The sequence below is a fragment of the Berghia stephanieae genome, chromosome 8, assembly GCF_034508935.2.
Source record: "Berghia stephanieae isolate SIO BIC M18660-M18661 chromosome 8, UCSD_Bste_1.3, whole genome shotgun sequence".
Classification (NCBI taxonomy): Eukaryota; Metazoa; Mollusca; class Gastropoda; order Nudibranchia; family Aeolidiidae; genus Berghia; species Berghia stephanieae.
In genome coordinates, this window is record NC_088367.1 from 51635484 (window position 1) to 51660483 (window position 25000).

Consider the following 25000-nt stretch of genomic DNA (forward strand, 5'->3'; position numbering starts at 1 on the left):
GGAACAGATGTAGATTCCAGGAGCACACTATCAGTGTACTCAGTTCAGATCACCTAAAAGTCTCATCCAGACACACGCACAAGAACCCTCCAAGAGGAATACACTACAATGTTTTATTTGTTTTGTCAATGTAATTAAAAACTGGTCCCGCGGGCCTTACCACGCCCACTTTGTCCGCCATCTTGGAAACCTCTAAATAACGACACCTCCGGATAACGACATAAAAACTCGGTCCCGTGGCATGTCGTTATCGGGAGGTTCCACTGTAAATTGCACCAAACTTGACTCAAGAAAGATGCAGGACCAGGAGTTTTCACTAGACCCAACACAGGGCGGCTGTACTCTGAAAATATTTCAATCAAGTCCCAGGTGTGAAAGCTTTAATCGATGGATTTTTAAGGTTGAGTTTTCTGGCCAAAATGTTTAATTCATGTTTTGTTTCAGGGTCGGTCAGAAGTGGCTTGGCATGAATTACTATTATTGTCCTATAATGTTTCCTTGATTTCTAGACGATACAACAAGCCCCTACCCAAACTCAGCTGTCCATCCAGTCAATTTGAATGTCACACGGATTTGGTGTGCATTTACCGACACAAAGTCTGTGATGGAGTCCGGGATTGTAAGGATGGCTCTGATGAATATCACTGTGGTAAGTCATATTTCACTTTCTTCGTGTTCTTGTATGTTCAAGTGAGTTATGTCATCTAGATGAAATACAGGGTGAGGCGCTGTAGAAAAATTATGTTTCATTATTTTTATAATTATCAGTTAGGCATTCACTCTCCAATGTGTATTGTCATTGTTTTGATCATAATCATTGCTCAAACGCCATTTTTTATCCTCTGGTGTATCTGGGCTTGGGATGAATGCAGGGGCTGTTTGATGAAATGGCACCACAGAACCCATGGCCACCTTCATGTTTTGTTTGTTTTTCTTACAATAGTGTTGTTTCAGACTGACTGTCAGGCACAGACTGTGTGACCTAATCCCTTATCACAGTCTATTTCTTATTGCCACGTTTCACTCACTCTATCATGTCATATAGCAATGCAACGCCCTTGTATTGCTGAGTTTTCACCGCTGTCCTCGTATCCCGACTCATGATAGGTGGGACAGATTCATTGTCAATATTGACTGTTTGCTCTCTCTCTCTCTCTCTCTCTCTCTCTCTCTCTCTCTCTCTCTTTCTCTCTCTCTCTCTCTCTTTCTCTCTCTCTCTCTCTCTCTCTCTCTCTCTCTCTCTCTCCTCTGCCCCCCCCCCCCCCCCCCCAATGCCTGAGAGTAGGAAATAACCGGCGTCGGAAACGAGATTGCCTATTTGGCTATATTTCCTGTATCAAGTGTTGGTGTCGATTATCCCTACACATGATTTCTGTAAATAGGGGCTTTACTCAAAATGTCTGTCCCTATTTTAGGGGGTTTGGCTTATCATGATATATAGCAAAAAGAGAAAATCGGGACCAGAGGCTAATGTGGCTATCTAGGAGTTGTCTTTATTCATGGGTTAAACTGTATTATTTATTCCGTAATCTTTGGGAAATGATTTTGTTTTATCTAGCTCACTCAACCAGCACCAGTGCTACGATCACCAGCAGCCAGACAGCCAAGCCAAGTGGGAAAGTACCCTATGGCAGCACATCCAACACAATCACTCCATCCATCCATCCAGCCTTGACCACCACAACCACATCCTCTCCCAGCAAACACATTGCCCAGGAAAATGTCTCATCTGCAAGTAGCAGTAAGTAGCGATCACCCCCTTCACAAATGTATTGAAGTTCTCCATGAAAAGCCCTGTCGTCTTTTATCAATCAAAACAAAGACAACAACACGTCACCTTCATTCACTTTTACCACATGGTTTTCTCATTTTCAATGGGCAACTGTGATTTAAACACTTTTTTTAAAACATTAACATACAAATTCAAATTAAAGGCTATAAGAATAATCTATTGTGATTTATAAAAATAATATATATATATATATAATATTAATATATAGAGGGTTGTATGTGACATATATTGAATGCTATATCAACACTACTACCGGCTGCCTACACTGAATAGCCTTTCCCTATTTCATCCATTCCATCTAAGGTTCCTGGTCGACACCAGTTGGAGTGACACTCGGTATCCTGGCTCTCCTGGTCATTGTGGTCATCGTCTTGGTCATTTTGAAGAAGAAACAATACTTGTAAGTCACATCAAAGCTATACAAAGTTGCTACTGAAAGAGTGAAAATGGAGAGGCTTATTTGGACATTGTCTGTTTTGTTCCCATCCACAGACCTTCCATTTTCACTCTTTCCTGCGTATTTTCATGATCCCAGGCTTCAGGCAGCCCCTACCATTTTATACAAAGCTGCTAGAAACTGTGGACCCAAAAGTCATCGATAAAAATTAATAGACACCTGCATAGCAGAGACATGTGTATTCGACACGTTCTTGATAGCAGAGACATGTGTATTCGATTCGACACGTCCTTGATAGCAGAGACATGCGTATACGACACGTCCTTGATAGCAGAGACATGTGTATTCGACACGTCCTTGATAGCAGAGACATGTGTATTCGACATGTCCTTGATAGCAGAGACACGCGTATTCGACATGTCCTTGATAGCAGAGACATGTGTATTCGACACGTCCTTGATAGTAGAGACGTGTGTATTCGACATGTCCTTGATAGCAGACACGTGCGTATACGACACGTCCTTGATAGCAGAGACATGTGTATTCGACACGTCCTTGATAGCAGAGACACGCGTATACGACACGTCCTTGATAGCAGAGACATGTGTATTCGACACGTCCTTGATAGCAGAGACATGTGTATTCGACACGTCCTTGATAGCAGAGACATGTGTATTCGACACGTCCTTGTTAGCAGAGATACGCGTAATCGAAACGTCCTTGATAGCAGAGACATGTATATTCGACATGTCGTTGATAGCAGAGACACGCGTATTCAACACGTCCTTGATAGCAGAGACATGTGTATTCGATTTGACACGTCCTTGATAGCAGAGACATGTGTATTTGACATGTCCTTGATAGCAGAGACATGTGTATTCGATTTGACACGTCCTTGATAGCAGAGACATGTGTATTCGATTTGACACGTCCTTGATAGCAGAGACATGTGTATTTGACACGTCCTTGATAGCAGAGACATGTGTATTTGACACGTCCTTGATAGCAGAGACATGTGTATTCGACATGTCCTTGATAGCAGAGACATGTGTATTCCACACGTCCTTGATAGCAGAGACATGTGTATTCGATTTGACACGTCCTTGTTAGCAGAGACATGTGTATTCGACACGTCCTTGATAGCAGATACACGCGTATTCGACATGTCCTTGATAGCAGAGACATGTGTATTTGACACATCCTTGATAGCAGAGACATGTGTATACGACACGTCCTTGATATCAGAGACATGTGTATTCGATTCGACACGTCCTTGATAGCAGAGACATGTGTATTCGACATGTCCTTGATAGCAGAGACATGTGTATACGACACGTCCTTGATAGCAGAGACATGTGTATTCGACACGTCCTTGATAGCAGAGACATGTGTATTCGACACGTCCTTGATAGCAGAGACATGTGTATTCGACACGTCCTTGATTGCAGAGACATGTGTATTCGACACGTCCTTCATAGCAGAGACGTGTGTTTTCGACACGTCCTTGATAGCAGAGACACGCGTATTCGACACGTCCTTGTTAGCAGAGACAGGCGTAATCGACACGTCCTTGATAGCAGAGACACGCGTATTCGACATGTCCTTGATAGCAGAGACATGTGTATTCGACATGTCCTTGATAGCAGAGACATGTGTATTCGACACGTCCTTGATAGCAGAGACATGTTTATTCGATTTGACACATCCTTGTTAGCAGAGACATGTGTATTCGACATGTCCTTGATAGCAGATACACGCGTATTCGACATGTCCTTGATAGCAGAGACATGTGTATTCGACACGTCCTTGATAGCAGAGACACATGTATTCGACACGTCCTTGATAGCAGAGACATGTGTATTCGACACGTCCTTGATAGCATAGACATGTGTATTCAACACGTCCTTGATAGCATAGACATGTGTATTTGACACGTCCTTGATAGCATAGACATGTGTATTCAACACGTCCTTGATAGCAGAGAGACATGTATTAGACACGTCCTTGATAGCAGAGACACATGTATTCGACACGTCCTTGATAGCATAGACATGTGTATTCCACACGTCCTTGATAGCAGAGACACATGTATTCGACGCGTCCTTGATAGCAGAGACATGTGTATTTGACACGTCCTTGATAGCAGAGACATTTGTATTCGACACGTCCTTGATAGCAGAGACATGTGTATTCGACATGTCCTTGATAGCAGAGACAGACGTATTCGACACGCCCTTGATAGCAGAGACACGTGTATTCGACACGTCCTTGATAGCGGAGACATGTGTATTCGACACGTCCTTGATAGCAGACACATGCGTATACGACACGTCCTTGATAGCAGACACATGTGTATTCGACACGTCCTTGATAGCAGAGACATGTGTATTCGACACATCCTTGATAGCAGAGACATGTGTATTCGACACATCCTTGATAGCAGAGACATGTGTATTCGACACGTCCTTGATAGCAGAGACATGTGTATTCGACACGTCCTTGATAGCAGAGACATGTGTATTCGACACGTCCTTGATAGCAGAGACATGTGTATTCGACACGTCCTTGTAGATCAAAATCTTGGAACATTTCTCGGATGATCTGGGGTTTTTTGTCATGTATTTGTTTCTATTGTTTTTTATTGTTGATTGAAGAAGAGTTTTGATCCAAAACGTTCCAGGATTCCATTAGTATTTGGTTATTTTTTCCAAGCCGTTATATTCATCATCATTATCATTATTACGAGCCTTCTTCTTCTTATTATTATTATTTGCTGTTATTGCTATTATGATTATTATATTTTTGTTTTTATTATCATCATCATTATCATTGTCGTCGTCATCGTTGTTGTTGTTCTAGTTCTTCGTCTTATTATTTTTTTTATTATTATTATTATTATTATTATTATTATTATTATTATTATTATTATTATTATTATTATTATTATTATTATTATTATTATTATTATTATTATTATTATTATTATTATTATTATTATTTTTATAAATTAGCAGTAGTAGTAGTGTAGTAGTAGTAGTATTAGCAGTAATAATAGTAGTAGTAGTTGTCGTAGTATTAGTGGAAGTAGTCGTAGTATTAGTGGAAGTGGTAGTAGTAGAGGAAGAAGTAGTATTATCATTATTATTATCGTTGTCTTTCACAGACCATGGTTGACCTTCCCAGGAAGGAATTCAAGCCTTCTGTCCCAAAACAAAGGAATGGACAATCCAATGTATGAATACGGGGCAGCATCTTCTGCTGCTGCCACTGATGTGAGTAGAACATGTCACTAACACTAAGACTACAAACACGTCATGGCTGTGAAAACTTGCAAACTTGTGATGGGGCCAAAGTTATGATTCCACGTGTGTTGATGAGTTTGATGGCACTAGCCACACGTTGATGTCATTTCAGCTGCAGTCAAAAGATGATGGAGTAGACGCTTTAGGCCTGAAGTTAAAAAACGCAAGCGATAAAGTTAGACAAAGGGGACTGACTGGCTTTAAATAGGGAACAGGAGATTCTATGAGCAATCTATCCATGTGCCTATTTTGACAATGATCTAAAATTCCCATCCAGACATAAGTAAAGGATCTCACTTTGTAGGATATATTTCAATGTCAAATTTAAATGTTGACAAAGTGAAATCAATGAAGATAGAAAATATCATCTCTCAAAAAATGGTACAATCCACTTGACTGTCTCTCTCTCCCAACATGGGGTCTCTGCCAGAACAAAGACAAAGACAGAGAAGAATATAGAAAAGGAAAACAGATATGGGGGATAGAAGACATATCAGGTGACCTCACAGAAAACCCTTCAAATCTTGATGATTTGTATTGTATTATTTGTAGTTATAAAACATTTGATGGAAGTAGATCGGGCCTCTTACTACCTGGCTCTTTCAGATCAGTTGGAAAGTACTTTACACCTTACTATCCAAAGGGTAGCAAGCAATAGTTACTGTCTTGTTAACCCTTTAGAAACTGGCACAGACTCCAGCTGCGTGGGCCTTTTAGCTCTATTGGACTGATTTATGGAGGAGTTATCCCCACCCCCCCTTTTTTTTTCTAAGCAAGTCCATGTTTGATTTCTTCCACAGTTCCAATTGGATGACATGAGTGGGAAACACGTTGATGACGTTTTTGGGGATAGCACGGTAAGGGATGAGTTTGAGTTACATGTGTCAGATGATAATGATGATGATGATGATAGTAAGGACGCCTCAAAGCTTACTTGTAAGGCATGCAATGGAAGTTTGGTTCATGTGGCCTTCTGATGTTTGTTTTGTTTTTAATGGTTTTACGGCGCTTGCAACACATTAAGGTCATATCAGCGCCAGTAAAAAGAAAGAAAATGGGATAGTAAAAAGTTATAGAATTACAATAAAGCATCCGAGAAAAGGGAAGACAAAGGGGAATTGGTTCAAAAAAGAAACAGGTGTAGATTCCAAAAGCACACTATCAAAGTACTTAGTTTGAGATCACTAAAAGTCTCATCCAGACACAAGCACAGGTCCCAACAAAGAGGAATACACTCAAATGTTTACCAATCATATAATATTATAATGTGTAAACTAAACATAATACAATGCATAACAACAGAGAGATGATTTACAAGGAAAAAAATATCATCTCCCAAAACTATAACTATACATTCGACTGTTTCCCTCTCAGCCAAGGACTCTGACCAAGATCAGGACAAAACCAAACAATCTCATTCCAAGACAAAGACAGAAAGCAATTGGAAAACAGATAAGAGGGGATAAAAGACACAGCAAGTACCTCCCTGCCCGCTATGGGAGGTAGGAACCCCACCCAGTGGCCTTCTGAGGTGATGAATATCAAATTAAGAAATGAAGGAGCAGCCACCAGTGTCAGATACAGAACTGTGTATGAAAGGTGTCAAAGCAAGAAAGAAAGATACAAGAAAAAAAACATCCCAAAAAATCAGTCTACCTCGACTGGGGATTGAACCTCAGACCCTCCGATTACTGGCAGACGTGCTACCATTACACCTCAGAGGTTCCTGATAGTTGGGACAAATTTAATACAAATATTCTTCACAAGGGTACGCGTTTTACGCTGTGAACCCTCGCTTGCATCAGACAACACACACATTGAACCCAAGCCTGCATCAAACAACACATACATTGAACACACGCTTGCATCAGACAACACACACATTGAACCCAAGCCTGCATCAAACAACACACACATTGAACCCACGCTTGCATCAAACAACACACACATTGAACCCACGCTTGCATCAAACAACACACACATTGAACCCACGCTTGCATCAAACAACACATACATTGAACCCACGCTTGCATCAAACAACACACATTGAACCACGCTTGCATCAAACAACACATACATTGAATCCACGCTTGCATCAAACAACACATACATTGAACCCACGCTTGCATCAAACAACACATACATTGAACCCACGCTTGCATCAAACAACACATACATTGAACCATCGCTTGCATCCAACAACACATACATTGAACCCACGCGTGCATCAAACAACACATACATTGAACCCACGCTTGCATCAAACAACACATACATTGAACCATCGCGTGCATCAAACAACACATACGTTGAACCATCGCGTGCATCAAACAACACATACATTGAACCCACGCTTGCATCAAAAAACACACACATTGAACCCACGCTTGCATCAAACAACACATACATTGAACCCAGGCTTGCATCAAACAACACACACATTGAACCCACGCTTGCATCAAACAACACATACATTGAACCCACGCTTGCATCAAACAACACATACATTGAACCCACGCTTGCATCAAACAAAACATACATTGAACCCACGCTTGCATCAAACAACACATACATTGAACACACACTTGCATCAAACAACACATACATTGAACCCACGCTTGCATTAAACAACACACACATTGAACACACACTTGCATCAAACAACACACACATTGAACCCACGCTTGCATCAAACAACACATACATTGAACCCATGCTTGCATCAAACAACACACACATTTGTTTTTTGTTTTTAATTTGTTTTTAAGGGTTTTACGGCGCTTGCAACACATTTAGGTTATATCAGCGCCAGTAAAAAGGAAGAAAATGGGATAGTAAAAAGTTCTAGAATTACAATTAAAGCACCCAAGAGAAAGTAAGACAAAGGGGAATGGGAACAAATAGGGATCAGATGTAGATTCCAAGAGCATACCACCAATGTACTTAGTTTGAGATCACCTATGTCTCATCCGGACACAAGCACAAAATCCAACAAAGAGGAATACACTCAAATGCTTACATTATACATTAAAAATAACCAATATAATAATACATAACAGAGAGATGATTTACAAGGAAAAAAATATCATCTCCCAAAACAATAACTATGCATTTGACTGTTTTCCCTCTCAGCCAGGACTCCGACGAGGGCCCGGAAAGAACCAAGTAATCCCATTCCAAGACAAAGACAGAAAGCTTGTTGGATAAGATATAAGGGGATAGAAGACACAGTATGTACCTCCCTGCCCGCTATGGGAGGTCAGGATCCCCACCCAGAACACACACATTGAACACTCGCTTGCATCAAACAACACATACATTGAACCCACGCTTGCATCAAACAACACATACATTGAACCCATGCTTGCATCAAACAACACATACATTGAACACTCGCTTGCATCAAACAACATATACATTGAACCCATGCTTGCATCAAACAGCACACACATTGAACACTCGCTTGCATCAAACAACACATACATTGAACCCACGCTTGCATCAAACAACACATACATTGAACCCACGCTTGCATCAAACAACATATACATTGAACCCATGCTTGCATCAAACAACACACACATTGAACACTCGCTTGCATCAAACAACACATACATTGAACCCACGCTTGCATCAAACAAAACATACATTGAACCCACGCTTGCATCAAACAACACATACATTGAAACATCATTTGCATCAAACAACACATACATTGAACCATCGCTTGCATCAAACAACACATACATTGAACCATCGCTTGCATCAAACAACACACACATTGAACCCTCACTTGCATCAAACAACACATACATTGAACCCTCGCTTGCATCAAACAACACACACATTGAACCCACGCTTGCATCAAACAACACATACATTGAACACACGCTTGCATCAGACAACACATACATTGAACACACGCTTGCATCAGACAACACATACATTGAACACACGCTTGCATCAGACAACACATACATTGAACATGAGAGGACGAGGACAAAGACATTTGAATTGCTCCATCTTATTTTCTTGAAAATATCAAATTAAGAATTTTAGGAGCAGGCAGAAAATAGGTATTAAAATTGTCCCGACTATCGAGAGCCTCTGTGGTGTAATGCTAGCACGTCTGACCAGTAATCAGAAGGTCTGAGGTTCGATCCCCAGTTGAAGTCAACTGATTTTTTGGGATTTTTTTTTTTTGTAATTTAATTTGTTGCTTTGTTTGTCATCTTTCATAGACAGTTGTTGAGACATGATAAATATAACACTGTCGACTATGCTGTGTGTGTGTGTGTGCATCACAATGGACTTGCCAGCCAATATTGGTCCAGATCTCGTCAATGTAAATAAACCGTTTCTGGAAGACAATCCTTTGTCTGATTTGTATCCAAAATTAAATCCTTCGTGGGTTTCAAAGGCAAAAACTGGAAGGTATAAAATGTGCAGACTACAAAATGAAAGATTTTAGGTTTTGTCATTTTGTCTATTCTTTTTGCTCTAAAAGATGGAGACAGAGATGACGTTTAAAAAACTCAATCATGTCACTGAAGGCCCACGAAAAGGAAACGGGGCAAAGAAATGGTCATTCATCATCTGCTTACATGAAGCCATGTCAGAACTTACAGTGACAATGAAATCAAAGTGTCATTTGCTGATGGCAGAGAGAGAGAGAGAGAGAGAGAGAGCTCTTTATTCCTAGATTCGTCAAAGTTCAACGATGTGGAGGAGGTTCGGTCATAGTTTAGGCAGGGATCAGCTCTTACCATCCAATGGTAGACGTTTAGCTGTCTTTGCCGACTGTAGAATGGCAGTACAAGTCTACATAGACGCAATTCTGTGACTGCACATTTTGCATTTTTCCACAACAAACAGAGAAGGTGCCTTTTTGCAGCAAGACAACTGGAGACCCCCTGTAGCGAGGTCGACAATGGATTTCTTCCAGGAGCACAACATGAAAACCATTTATTGGCCTGGCCTGCCAGGACACCTTATATCGATAGGTCTCCCATTAAACACGACATGTGGGACAAATTGGGGAGATGCGTCAATAAACGCACTGGGTTTTGAACTATCCAGCAACTGAAACAAGCGCTAAATGAGGAGTATGCTGCAATAAGCCAACAACAAATTGCTGCATTCTTACACTCTATGCGACGCTGGATGCAAACATTCATAGAGTCAACTGGTGCTCACACACACACACACACACACAAGAAACTGAATAAAAAGGTTAGAAAACAAACCGGGTTTTGGCTTTACCTCATCCATTTGTTTGACTTTCAAATGTTGTCATCAAATTTGAAGGATTATTTTTGTCGACCTTTGGCTGCTGTGTTCACAACAGTTTGTTTTTCTAACGTGTTTCCCGTCGCTACAGGACACACGTTTGTACCTTTTACTGGATTCCACCTTCACCAAATGTGAGCCACTCATTTTTTAGGAATAAACCATTATCAGGCGGCAACTGTATTGTGACGCACCTTAGACATTGGGCAGAGTAGACATAGAAATGGAAACATTCATGTTCATGTTTATAAAAATGTTCCTGTTTGTTTTTGTAGAAATCATCGGACAAGTCATCCTTTGAGAATCCTGTATATAGTGAATCCTCACAAGCATGATGACGACGACGATGATGATGATGATGATGATGATACAGTGAAAGAAAAACCAATGAATTGATTATTTTATCCATTTCCTTATTTCCTCCTGAAATGTTTCTGTGAATATCTTGTGTGCTTGAATTGATTTATTGTCCTGTTAAATTTGGATTAAAATGTAATGTCATGTGAATAAATGATCGTTTCTGATCAAATCCATTTTGCAATTGTCATCAATTGTGCTTGGTTCAAATCTAAACAATTGCCACGTGTAGAAAACTCTTGCCATATTTGGGTCCTCCTTAGTCAGCCTACCATTGGACTCTCCTCTGACTCGGACTTCCCTTTAGTCCATCCCATGGGTTGTCAGGGATTCCAACCAGCCGTATTTTGACTCGTCAAATCCTGGGGGAATCTTGGTCTGTACTCAGTGCCTGTGTGTGTTTTCAGTTGGTGTCTCTGATGTCTACATCTACTCCAACCACTTTACTGTCAAGACCTTTTTTGATTTCTCAATCCCTTTCTTTTCTTCTAAACTTTGTCTTTAAACGTAAATATTGTGTTTTTGATGTCAATGAAGTTTGATTTCATAGGAAAGCTCAGATTTACTCCTTCATACTCTCAGGAAATTCAATTTTTTTTTTAATCTTCTCAATGCGTTATTTCAAAATCCTTCGGGACCCCTGAATTTCCAAACCTCCTGCAATTTTCCATACTTTTTTTTTAATTTAGTGTTGGAAGTACTGGTTATATCAGGCTGTTATAAAGCTTGTTTTGTTTTTTAGGGGGTTTACAGCGATTGAATAGTCCGAAGAATAAGGTGTAAGATTCAAATATTGATTAAGAAAGAAAAAGCTGGACCAAGGAGATAAGTAAGATCAAGATCAATAAGATCCTAATAACTGGTGTGAAAACATTCGGGCACAAGCAAAGAATCCATTGAAGGATACACTTAAATGCGCTTACTAGTTACAACATGATACATATAAAAACTAGAAACTGTAACAGTGGATAGAGTTCAGTGCTTGCAAGGCTCGAAGTACAAGCAATGAACAGACAAAGAGGTCGAAGTTTTGAACAGTAATGAAATTGCAATGAGCCTGGCCCTAGTTCCACATGGAGGTGTCACTTCAACATCTCCACGATAAATGAAGATGAGTACAGTGTCTGTAGCCAGTCGCATTTTCCACCCATACCAGCTCTCTAAGAAAAGAAAAAAAGCCTTTAATTGCTAACAAAAGAACAAACTTTTTTTTTTTAATGAAAGAGAAGAAAAGATAATTGATAGTTTCTTTTTTTTTTTTTTAAATTGACCCCGTAATGGCCAGAGCAATACAGAATTTTTCACGATCCATGGACATAAAACAATGTAAAGTGAAAACAGATAAAGGAAGGGGAGAAGGGACGTCATGCCACATGATGGGAATGGGAGATTTCAAGGACTAGGACCCCACTCATGGGTGGGATTCCTGACCTCCCATAGTGGGCAGGGAGGTACTTGATGTGCCTTCTATCCCCTGTACCTGGGTGGGGTTCCTGACCTCCCATAGTGGGCAGGGAGGTACTTGCTGTGTCTTCTATTCCCCCTGTACCTGGGTGGGGTTCCTGACCTCCCATAGTGGGCAGGGAGGTACTTGCTGTGTCTACTATCTCCATGTATCTGTTTTCCAATTGCTTTCTGTCTTTGTTTTGGAATGAGATTACTTGGGTTTTGTACTGACCCTGGTCGGAGTCCTTGGCTGGGAGGGAAACAGTCAAGTGTATAGTGTCAGTTTTGGGAGATATTTTTTTCCTTGTAAATCATCTCTCTTTTAACAAATGATTTGTAAACATTTGAGTGTATTCCACTTAGTGGGATCTTGGGTTCAGTAAAAAAGAAGATAATGGGATACTAAAATGTTATAGAATTACAATTAAAGCACCAAAGAAAAGGTAAGACAAAGGGGAATTGGTTCAAATAGGAAACATGTGGATTCCAAGAGCACACTATCAAAGTACTTAGTTTGAGATCACTTAAAGTCTCATCCAGACACAAGCACAGGTCCCAGCTAAGAGGGATACACTCAAATGTTTACAAATCGTATAAAATACGTATACAAAACAATACAGTGCATAATTGAGAGATGATTTACAAGGGAAAAAAACTACACATTTGACTTTCCCACTCAACCAGGACCAGGACAAAACCAAGTAATCTCATTCCAAGACAAAGACAGAAAGCATGTTGGATAACAGATACAGGGGGAAAGAAGACATAGTAAGTACCTCCCTGCCCACTATGGGAAGTCAGGAACCCCACCCAGAAGGTGAACACAGTTATATACGAATGATGTGGCATCAGGTAGAAAGTTTGACTAGAACAGATACCATCAATAGGCCAATGCAATGCTTACCGACTTGACAATGAAAACCCAAACGCAAGTTGCCCCTAAGTTTCATGTCTCAATATTAACATGTTAAATGTTAGCTTCGGGATTATAGCATGCTCTCCGGGAGACTTCAAGCGTGCTGAAATTCGGTGCTCATTATGAAGATAAAATTAGGTCACCCTCCAGCTCCAGTGTGCTGGAATTCCGTGTCCTAGCACAATCCAGACAGTAGTGTGTGTCTATTTAGTGACGGCACAAATCTATTCCATATAAAACAGCTTTGTGGTCAGACAATCCTCTGTAATTCGTGATAATAGAATTGGAAAATACCGAAGTATTTCTTTCTTTGTGGAGAAAATCCATAGACAGCTCCATCTGGCAGACAAGACACAAACATATCAGCCCTGTAAACAAGTTGTGTTTGGTGTAATCTTTATTTACAAATCTTATGAGCCCAGATTGAGATGAAACTACCTTTGTAAACATTTCGCCATCAACATTCAACAAGCATTCAAAGTATTTTCAAACATGACATGCCGTCACAAGTGACACCAAATTTTCACTTTCAACACATTTTATTGAACACAGAAGATTTATTTCTCTAGCCCGAGCCACAAAAAAAAATTGTACAGTGGATCAAACACACACTCACACTTACATACTTGTACGGTGAACAAAACATACTTACACACTTGTACCGGGGACCAAACACACCTACGCACATTTGTACCGTGGATAAAACACACTTGCACACTTTAACAGTGAGTGGACCAAACGCACTTACAAACTTGTACAGTGGATCAAACACATTTCACTCACTTGGACCAAACACACTTGTACAATGGATCAAACAAACCTACACAATTGACGTGTAGACCTTACACACTTTTACATAGACCAAACGCACTTACACACTTGTACAGTGGATCAAATACACTTACACACTTGTACAGTGGATCAAACACACTTACACACTTTTACAGTACACCAAACACACTGACACACTTGTTCATAGACCAAACACACTTACAGACTTGTACATAGACCAAACACACTTACAGACTTGTACAGTGGATCAAACACACTTACACACTTTTACAGTACACCAAACACATAAACACACAAACACACACTTGTACAGAAGACCTTACACACTTGTGCATAGACCAAACACACTTCACACTTGTACAGTGACCCAAACACACTGACACAGCTAACCAAACAATGATAGATACACTTGTACAGTGACCCAAGCACGGTTACACCGAAACACGCTTAGAACTTGATGGCAATTCCAAATATTGGAGTGTGCCCCAGTTTTCCGTTATTTCAATCAAAGAAAGAATTGGTGATATCAAGACCTAGCATTGCCAGGCTGTATTTCCCGCCTTCCATTATTCTTTACATGATTTATATCCACACTCCAGTCTATTCCTCCCAATCTATTTATAGCAGTTGACAAAGGCTAGTCAAGTCTTAGAAATCTCAGCAAAATCCCAAGACAAGGAGTTCCACGACATGTTTTGTTTTTAAGGGTTTTACGGCGCTGGCAACACAATGTCATATCAGCTCCAGTAAAAAGGAAGAAAATGGGATAGGAAAAAGTTCTAGAATTACAATTAAAGTACACCCAAGAAAAGGTAAGACAGAGGGGAATTGGTTCAAATAGGGAACAGGTGTAGATTCCAAGTCCATCAAAGTACTTTGAGATCACCTAAAAGTCTGTCTCATCCAGAAACAAGCACAGGTCCCAACTAAGAGGGATACACTCAAATGTTTACAAATCATATATAATAATGTAAACAAAACAATACAGTGCATAACAGAGAGATGATTTACAAGGGGCAAAAAATATCATCTCCCAAATCTAACTTTACATTTGACTGTTTCCCTCCCAGCTAGGGTATCCGGCCAGAGCCAGGACAAAAACAAGTAATCTCATTCCAAGACAAAGACAGAAAGCAAGTTGAAAGACAGATACAGGGCGATAGAAGACAAAGTAAGTGCCTCCCTGCCCACTATGGGAGGTCAGGAACCCCACCCAGGACACAGGGAGATAGAAGACACAGTAAGGACCTCCCTGCCCACTATGGGAGGTCAGGACCCCCAGCCAGAAGATCCAGGACGAGACAAAATCAAAACCATTGACATAATTAAAATTATACAGAATGATGATGATGATGCCAAGTTGGGATATTATTATTATTATTATTATTATTATTATTATTACTATTATTATTATTTATAACTATGATGAATATAACTGACAATTAGTAAATCATAACGAAATAATAATAATAAAAAATAAAAAATACAAAAACAACCAACATATTTTTATCTAAAAATAAAAAAACCAACAAAAAACAAAACCCAAACAAACTTATGGCACATTGATAAGAATCGTATACAAACATGAACATGATAATCAAACCCTATACGGATGATGGATGAATAAAATAATTTGAATATGAATAAATAAACAAAAACATGAAGGGGAAAACAAAAAAAATAGGTCAACAACAACAATTGTGTTCTGGGGTTGTCTGTGACAATAGTGGGAAACTGACAGATTGTTGAAGGTTTCTACATCTATTCCCTATTTGAACCAATTCCCCTTTTCTACATCTATTCCCTATTTCAACCAATTCCCCTTTTCTACATCGATTCCCTATTTGAACCAATTTCCCTTTTCTACATCTATTCTCTATTTGAACCAATTCCCCTTTTCTACATCTATTCTCTATTTGAACCAATTTCCCTTTTCTACATCTATTCCCTATTTCAACCAATTCCCCTTTTCTCCATCGATTCCCTATTTGAACCAATTCCCCTTTTCTACATCTATTCCCTTTAATTTCAACCAATTCCCCTTTTCTACATCGATTCCCTATTTGAACCAATTTCCCTTTTCTACATCTATTCCCTATTTGAACCAATTTCCCTTTTCTACATCTATTCCCTATTTGAACCAATTTCCCTTTTCTACATCTATTCTCTATTTGAACCAATTTCCCTTTCTACATCTATTCCTATTTGAACCAATTTCCCTTTTCTACATCTATTCCCTATTTGAACCAATTTCCCTTTTCTACATCTATTCCCTATTTGAACCAATTTCCCTTTTCTACATCTATTCTCTATTTGAACCAATTTCCCTTTTCTACATCTATTCCCTATTTGAACCAATTTCCCTTTTCTACATCTATTCCCTATTTGAACCAATTTCCCTTTTCTACATCTATTCCCTATTTGAACCAATTTCCCTTTTCTACATCTATTCCCTATTTGAACCAATTCCCCTTTTCTACATCTATTCCCTATTTGAACCAATTCCCCTTTTCTACATCTATTCCCTATTTGAACCCATTCCCTTTTTCTTCATCTAGTCCCTATTTGAACCAATTCCCCTTTTCGACATCTATTCTCTATTTGAACCAATTCTCCTTTATCTTTCTTTATCTTGGGTAACATTTACTTGTCATTCTATCATTTTTGTTTTATCCCATATTGTTCCATTTTTATTTTTGGGGAGTTTTTTAAAGGTTTTACAGCTCTTGCAACACATTTATGTCATATCAGCAGTTAAAGCACCCAAGAGAAAGTAAGACGGGAACAAATAGGGATAAAATGTAGATTCCAAGAGCATACCACCAATGTAATTAGTTTGAGATCACCTAAAAGTCCCATCAGGACACAACCACAAAATCCAACAAAGAGGAATACACTCAAATGCTTACATTACACATTAAAATAATACATAATAATAATACATAACAGAGAGATAATTTACAAGGAAAAAAATATCATCTCCCAAAACAATAACTATGCATTTGACTGTTTCCCTCCCAGCCAGAACTCCGGCCAGGGCCAGGACAAAACCAAGTAATCTCATTCCGAGACAAAGACAGAAAACATGTTGGAAAACAGATATAAGGGGATAGAAGACACAGTATGTACCCCCTGCCCACTATGGGAGGTCAGGAACCCCACCCAGGCTCCATTTTTACTGGCACTGAAATTCCCTAAATGTGTTGCATGTCTGCCATTGAATGGACATTTTGAGATCTCACCTAAAAGAAAAAAACACTCAAATGTTTACAAAACATTATATTCATAATAAAAAAAAAAAACATTATACAACAGTTTACAAATAAATGATTTACGAGGAAAAAAAAAAATCTCCCAAAACGAATTCTAGGTACCCCTGTACATTTGACAGTGTCTATCCCGGCCCAGACATCCGGCCAGGGCCAGAATAAAATCCCAAGTAATTTCATTCCAAGACAAAGACCTACCTGGAAAAAAAAAACTAATAGCAACAGTAGTGACCTCCCCTGCCCAAGATGGGAACTCCAAAGACCCTCCTACTCTCCGACTCCAAGCCAAGAAATAGAAATGTCTTTGTTTTCCAGGGTTGGACAGCGCTTACCACGTTGTAGGTCATATCAGCACCAGGAAAAAGGAAGAGAATGGGATAGTCAAAATATTCTAGATTTACAGTTTAAAGCACACAAGAAAAGTAAGACAAAGGGGAACTGGTTCAAATAGTGAATAGACTTAAGATTCCAAGAGCACACTATCATTGTGGATAGTTTAAGATCACCATAAAGTCTCATCCAGACACAAGCACAGGACCTCACTAAGAGGAACACACTCAAATGCTTAGGATAATATACATACAAAACAACAATACATAACAGAGAGATGATTTACAGGGGAAAAAATATCATCTCGCAAAACTTTAATTATATATTTGACTGCTTCCCTCCCAGCCAAGAACTCCAACAAGGGAAAAGACAAAACCAAGTAATCTCATTCCAAGACAAAGACAAAAAGCAAGTTTGAAAAACAGAGCTAGCCGTATAGGTTGACACAGTAAGTGACCTCCCTACCCACTATGGGAGGTCAGGGACCCCACCCAACAATAGAAAAGTGTCCCTGTGAACACGTTACATGATATGAATGTCACATGACTTGGTAGTCATTGACTTAAAAAAGCAAAGCTCAACAAAAACAACTATAAGACATCCTTCAATTAAAGGGAGAGGAGTAGTGGCTGAAGAAGGGTTTTGAGCCCAAATCGTGTCATGTTGTAAAGCATGTCTTCCCCTATTGAATGATTGTCCAATACCCTCTCTATCACTCCTGGCTTCTATCTAAGACCAATGGACTTGGACCCCAGTTGGTTTTGCACACGTCACTCCTGCCTTCTATCAAAGACCAATGGACTTGGACCCCAGTTGGTTTTGCACACGCCACACCTGGCTTCTATCAAAGACCAATGGACTTGACCCCAGTTGGTTTTGTACACGTCACTCCTGGCTTCTATCAAAGACCAATGGACTTGGACCCCAGTTGGTTTTGCACACGTCACTCCTGACTTCTATCAAAGACCAATGGACTTGGACCCCAGTTGGTTTTGCACACGTCACTCCTGGTTTCTATCAAAGACCAATGGACTTGGACCCCAGTTGATTTTGCACACGTCACTCCTGACTTCTATAAAAGACCAATTGACTTGGACCCCAGTTGGTTTTGCACACGTCACTCCTGGCTTCTATCAAAGACCAATGGACTTGGACCCCAGTTGGTTTTGCACACGTCACTCCTGGCTTCTATCAAAGACCAATGGACTTGGACCCCAATTGGTTTTGTACACGTCACTCCTGGCTTCTATCAAAGACCAATGGACTTGGACCCCAGTTGGTTTTGCACACGTCACTCCTGGCTTCTATCAAAGACCAATGGACTTGGACCCCAGTTGGTTTTGCACACGTCACTCCTGGCTTCTATCACTGGTCTCTTTATCAACCTCTCCTTCCACCTAAACTTTATCCCCACTGCCAGATATGAAAACATGAAAAACCCAATCAACCATGACAATGTGCGGAACATTGAAATAAAACAACAACCACCACAACCACTGCCGCCACCAGCACCCATTAACTAAACCACCTGTTGTCTGTCGAGTGTTGAAAGCTGAAAGAAACAACAAAAGTCCAAAGTATTGAATAGTTATATATAGCACCAGTTTTAATCCAGCCACAGCTCGACGAACCAAACACACAAACCCAGTGACAATCAAAGCCATTGGAATTTCAGCTTTGGACACTCGACACCATTTTACAAAGCTGGAAACAAATTCATCAACTCACAACATCATCAGCAATCAACACTCGTCAGATTATTTGGGGGGGGGGGGGGGCAAGAAGCCCCTAACTAACTAGACCAATGATATTTGTAACCTGTCCGTTCCAAATGGTTTTATGTCAGATTGGCTCAAATGATGGACATTTCAATTGGTGTTTGTATTTTTCTTAAAGTGTTTTACCGCACTTGCGACACATTTGTGTTTTTAAAGGTTCTTTACAGCACTTGCGACACATTTGTGTTTTTAAATGTTCTTTACAGCACTTATGACATATTTAAGTCATATCAGGACCAGCAAAAAGAAAGAGAATGGGAAAGTCAAAATTTCTAGATTTGCAATGTTTAAAAAACATGAGAAAAAAGTAAGACAAGGGGAATTGAGTTCAAGAGAAAACTATCAATGTACTGAATTCACCTTCAACATCTTATTCAGTGGGACATCAAACCACTCTTAGAGTATGCAACGTATTTATCAGAATATTTCAAACAACTTCATTTCCACACAACAATTAAAATGACCTTCAACTTGACATAAACAAATGATTAAATCCAAGACTTCTTTGAAGTTGTGAATTCAAGAAAGATGGATCAAATTTTGGACGTGATTCTAATTGGTCAATACACGACACCAAAGATATCTGGCCAACATTGTTACAAAACCCGTCAAAGTCTAAGTTGAAATCGGTGTGGAGTTTCCTTTAAATGTGTGAAGACATTGCAAGCCCTGGTCTGATAAAGTAACATCCTATGACATGCCTTGAAATACAGGATGTGTGAAGACATTGCAAGCCCGGGTCTGATAAAGTAACATCCTATGACATGCCTTGAAATACAGGATGTGTGAAGACATTGCAAGCCCGGGTCTGATAAAGTAACATCCTATGACATGCCTTGAAATACAGGATGTGTGAAGACATTGCAAGCCCTGGTCTGATAAAGTAACATCCTATGACATGCCTTGAAATACAGGATGTGTGAAGACATTGCAAGCCCTGGTCTGATAAAGTAACATCCTATGACATGCCTTGAAATACAGGATGTGTGAAGACATTGCAAGCCCGGGTCTGATAAAGTAACATCCTATGACATGCCTTGAAATACAGGATGTGTGAAGACATTGCAAGCCCGGGTCTGATAAAGTAACATCCTATGGCATGCCTTGAAATACAGGATGTGTGAAGACATTGCAAGCCCGGGTCTGACAAAGTAACATCCTATGGCATGCCTTGAAATACAGGATGTGTGAAGACATTGCAAGCCCTGGTCTGATAAAGTAACATTCTATGACATGCCTTGAAATACAGGATGTGTGAAGACATTGTAAGCCCTGGTCTGATAAAGTAACATCCTATGACATGCCTTGAAATACAGGATGTGTGAAGACATTGCAAGCCCTGGTCTGATAAAGTAACATCCTATGACATGCCTTGAAACAAAGGCTGTGCACACGTGACAAATACAACATGACGGTATCTGGGAACCAAAGCCTGGAATGCAATTGATACTGGCTGAGAGAGAGAGAGAGAGAGAGAGCGCGCGCGAGAGAGAGAGAGAGAGAGAGAGAGAGGAAGAGGGGAGAGGAGAGAATGAGAGAGGAGGAGAGAGAGAGAGAGAGAGAGAGAGAGAAAGAGAAAGAGAGAGAGAGAGAGAAAGAGAAAGAGAGAGAGAGGTCGGCCAGGAGACACACTAGCCAGTGAGCTATCCAGCCACACATACAAATATGGCATTCACTCTGAGTACCTGACGTGTTGACTCTCTTCTCTCAACCACTGATCAGACCAGCCAAGCCAAGCAGTGGAAATCCTATCAAACAATCCCACATCCTCGACTTGTCCTTTGCTCAAATTTAAAAAGCCTGAAATTTTTTTCTCAGACAGACGACATGCTAAAATATTTCATACAGAATTTCTCTTCATCAAATGTTATCACCCTGAAATTGGACAGGACACAAATCCCCCCCCCCCCCCCCCCAATGGTGCTTAAACAACCAAGGTTACATCAGATCAAAAAAAAACGTGCCACATCAGGGCCACAAAAGCCATCCTGATTGTTATTGGCTGGTGTTATCTCCCTTCTCCTCCCCACCACTCTATTCAACAATTTCCCCACCTCCTCTTTGTCAATTCAAAATCTCTTTTCCCACCCCTCTATATTTCTAATCATTTCTCCACCCTCATTCTAATCAATTCTCCCCCCCTATTTCTAATCAATCTCCCCACCCCTCCTTTCAACAATCCCCCCCCCTCATGTTTCTAACAATGTCTCCCCACACATCAACTACCTAATTTTCTATCAATTCCCTTCTCCCCACCTCTCTATTTCTAATCAATTCTCCCCACCCCTCTATTTCTAATCAATTCTCCCCCCCTCTATTTCTAATCAATTCCTCCACCCCTCTATTTCTAATCAATTCTCCCCACCCCTCTTTTCTAATCAATTCTCCCCACCCCTCTATTTCTAATCAATTCTCCCCACCCCTCTATTTCTAATCAATTCTCCCCACCCCTCTATTTCTAATCAATTCTCCCCACCCCTCTATTTCTAATCAATTCTCTCCACCCCTCTATTTCTAATCAATTCTCCCCACCCCTCTATTTCTAATCAATTCTCCCCACCCCTCTGTTTCTAATCAATTCTCTCCACCCCTCTATTTCTCATAAATTCTCCCCACCCCTCTATTTCTAATCAATGTTTATCTGGCCCCTCTCCCCACCCCTCTATTTCTAATCAATGTTTATTTGGCCCCTCTACCCACCCCTCTATTTCTAATCAATGTTGATAGAAGTGGTCCCTCCACACTTTATTCTGAAATTGTTTGACACACCCACACCCACACTCCACTTGTTTCTCATTCATTGTACAATAAACTCACAATGGAATACAATAGAACAATAACAAAACAAAATAAATCAAATGAATTCATGAACTTGGAGACGAATGACAGAAAGTAAATATGCTTGATATTTGGCTGAACTGGTTGATGGGGTTTGGGGTCAAGGTCAGACTGGTCAGCCGATGACCCCAGCGTTTGCGTCGCTAAAATTTATCCCTTCCTCACATCCACGGGATTTTGGAATAATAAAATCACCACAGAATTAAGTCCAATTAAGACCCACTTCTCTCCCTTTGTTGATTCTCGTCTTCTTTCTCTCCTTCCTTTTTTGTTCTGATTTCCTCGTATGTATTTATGTATACTGAGTCTGCATTTTCAAATACTGGAAAAGAGAAATAGATAAATAATCAATACACAACGACGACTAATGATGATAAATAATAATAATAATAATAATAATAATAATAATAATAATATAATAATAATAATAATAATAATAATAATAATAATAATAATAATAATAATAATAATAAAATAATAATAATAAAAATAATAATAATAATATATAATAAAATAATAATAATAATAATAATAATAATAATAATAATAATAATAATAATAAATAATAATAATAATAATAATAATAATAATAATAATAATAAAATAATAATAATATAATAATAATAATAATAATAATAATAATAATAATAATAATATAATAATAATAATAATAATAATAATAATAATAATATAATAATAATAATAATAATAATAATAATAATAATAAATAATAATAATAATATAATATAATAATAATATAATAAATGACAATGAAATGAAATGACAATGAAATGACTAATGAATAATGATAATGATAATGATAATGATAATATAATGATATAATGATAATGATAATGATAATGATAATGATAATATAATATAATAATAATAATAATAATAATAATATAATAATAATAATAATAATAATAATAATGATAATGATAAATATAATAGATAATGATAATGATAATGATAATATAATAATAATATTTAAATAATAATAATGATAATAAAATAATAATAATAATAATAATAATAATAATAATAATAATAATAAATAATAATAATAATGACAAATGACAATGACAATGACAATGATAATGACAATGATAATAATGATAATGATAATGATAATGATAATGATAATGAAATGATAATAATAATATAATAATAATAATATAATAATAATAATAATAATAATATAATTAATAATGATAATGAATAATGATAATTATAATGATAATGATAATAAATAATAATATAATAATATATAATAATGAATAATAATAATAATAATAATATAATAATATAAATAATAATAATAATAATAATAATAATATATAATAATAATATAATAATAATAATAATAATAATAATAATAATAATAATAATAATATAATAATAATAATAATAATAATAAAATAATTATAATAATAATAATAACAACAATAATAATAATAATAATAATAATAATAATAATAATAATAATAATAATAATAATAATAATAATTAATAATAATAATAATAATAATAATAATAATAATCCAACAATATACTACCGTCTGTAATAAAATATTTTTCTCGATTCAATTTCTTTTCTTCAAAGATCATTGATTTGTATTGAAAGAATAAAAGTGTTAAGATAAAACACAGACGTAGTGTTCTGTCACAATGTAAACAGTGGAGGACAGGGAACGTGTCAGTTTGGAAACATTATGGGATGGATAGCCCATGTGTCCTTATACCTTCTTCTTCTTCTTCTTCTTCTTCTTCTTCTTCTTCTTCTTCTTCTTCTTCTTCTTCTTCTTCCTTTCTAAGTTTGAATTTGAGCAATATCCAATAAACGTGCTTAAAGCGCTTTACAAAGGGTCTCTGACCAACAGCAACACGTAACATAGTACGAGATATGGCGACTGTTAGGCGATATTACAATTTTTCCGACCGAGACAACGCTGCTACTGGTCAAGTACTCATTATACACCTGAGTACAACGAGAGAATGTGAGTAAAGAGCCTTTTCCAAGGACTCAATTATGCACAAAGTGAGGCTGGACCTTCTGATCCAAAAGGGAGCGTCATACCACTAGACCACACAGTCAAAATTTGGAAGATTCCACAGAGCACAGTATTTTTCTTTCATTGGAGATGTGAGACTATTCCACTGTCTCCATGTCGATGATATGAACAAGAATAATTGGGCGTCCAGTCTAGAGTGGAAAACCATAAACTTGGATGGCCTCCAACTGTGTATAGTGTATATGTCAATTGTTTGTTTGTTGCTTTAGGTCTCTTCCAACACAATTGAGGTTATATGAGAGACCGCTGAAACAAAAAAACAAGCAATCTAACAAAAATAGTACAAATGTAAATCAAAATCATAACCTAAAGATATCATAAGCTAAATTATAAATAACCAAGAACAAACAGGCAGAAGATTTACAGAAAAAAATATCTCCTGTCAAAAATACAATCACAAACCAAAGAAGCAGGAAAGG

The 25000-nt window shown here is 38.2% G+C and overlaps 2 protein-coding genes across 4 annotated transcripts in view; one reads left to right on the forward strand and one right to left on the reverse strand.

Annotated features, from left to right (window-relative positions):
• Positions 1-11313, forward strand: part of LOC144978845 (MAM and LDL-receptor class A domain-containing protein 1-like) — a 181367-nt gene extending 170054 nt beyond the window's left edge. The window contains exons 75-80 of the mRNA XM_078925405.1: positions 510-649; positions 1559-1741; positions 2096-2192; positions 5353-5461; positions 6292-6348; positions 11056-11313. Coding sequence (XP_078781531.1) covers positions 510-649; positions 1559-1741; positions 2096-2192; positions 5353-5461; positions 6292-6348; positions 11056-11115 — 646 coding nt within the window. The 3' untranslated portion in view covers positions 11116-11313. The remainder of the gene's footprint in view (positions 1-509; positions 650-1558; positions 1742-2095; positions 2193-5352; positions 5462-6291; positions 6349-11055) is intronic.
• Positions 11314-22556: 11243 nt separating this feature from the next.
• LOC144978846 (uncharacterized) overlaps positions 22557-25000 on the reverse strand; it is a 49365-nt gene continuing 46921 nt past the window's right edge. For all 3 annotated transcript variants that reach the window (XM_078925407.1, XM_078925406.1, XM_078925408.1), the window contains exon 17: positions 22557-22828. In XM_078925407.1, the coding sequence (XP_078781533.1) occupies positions 22799-22828 (30 nt within the window). In that variant the 3' untranslated portion in view covers positions 22557-22798. The remainder of the gene's footprint in view (positions 22829-25000) is intronic.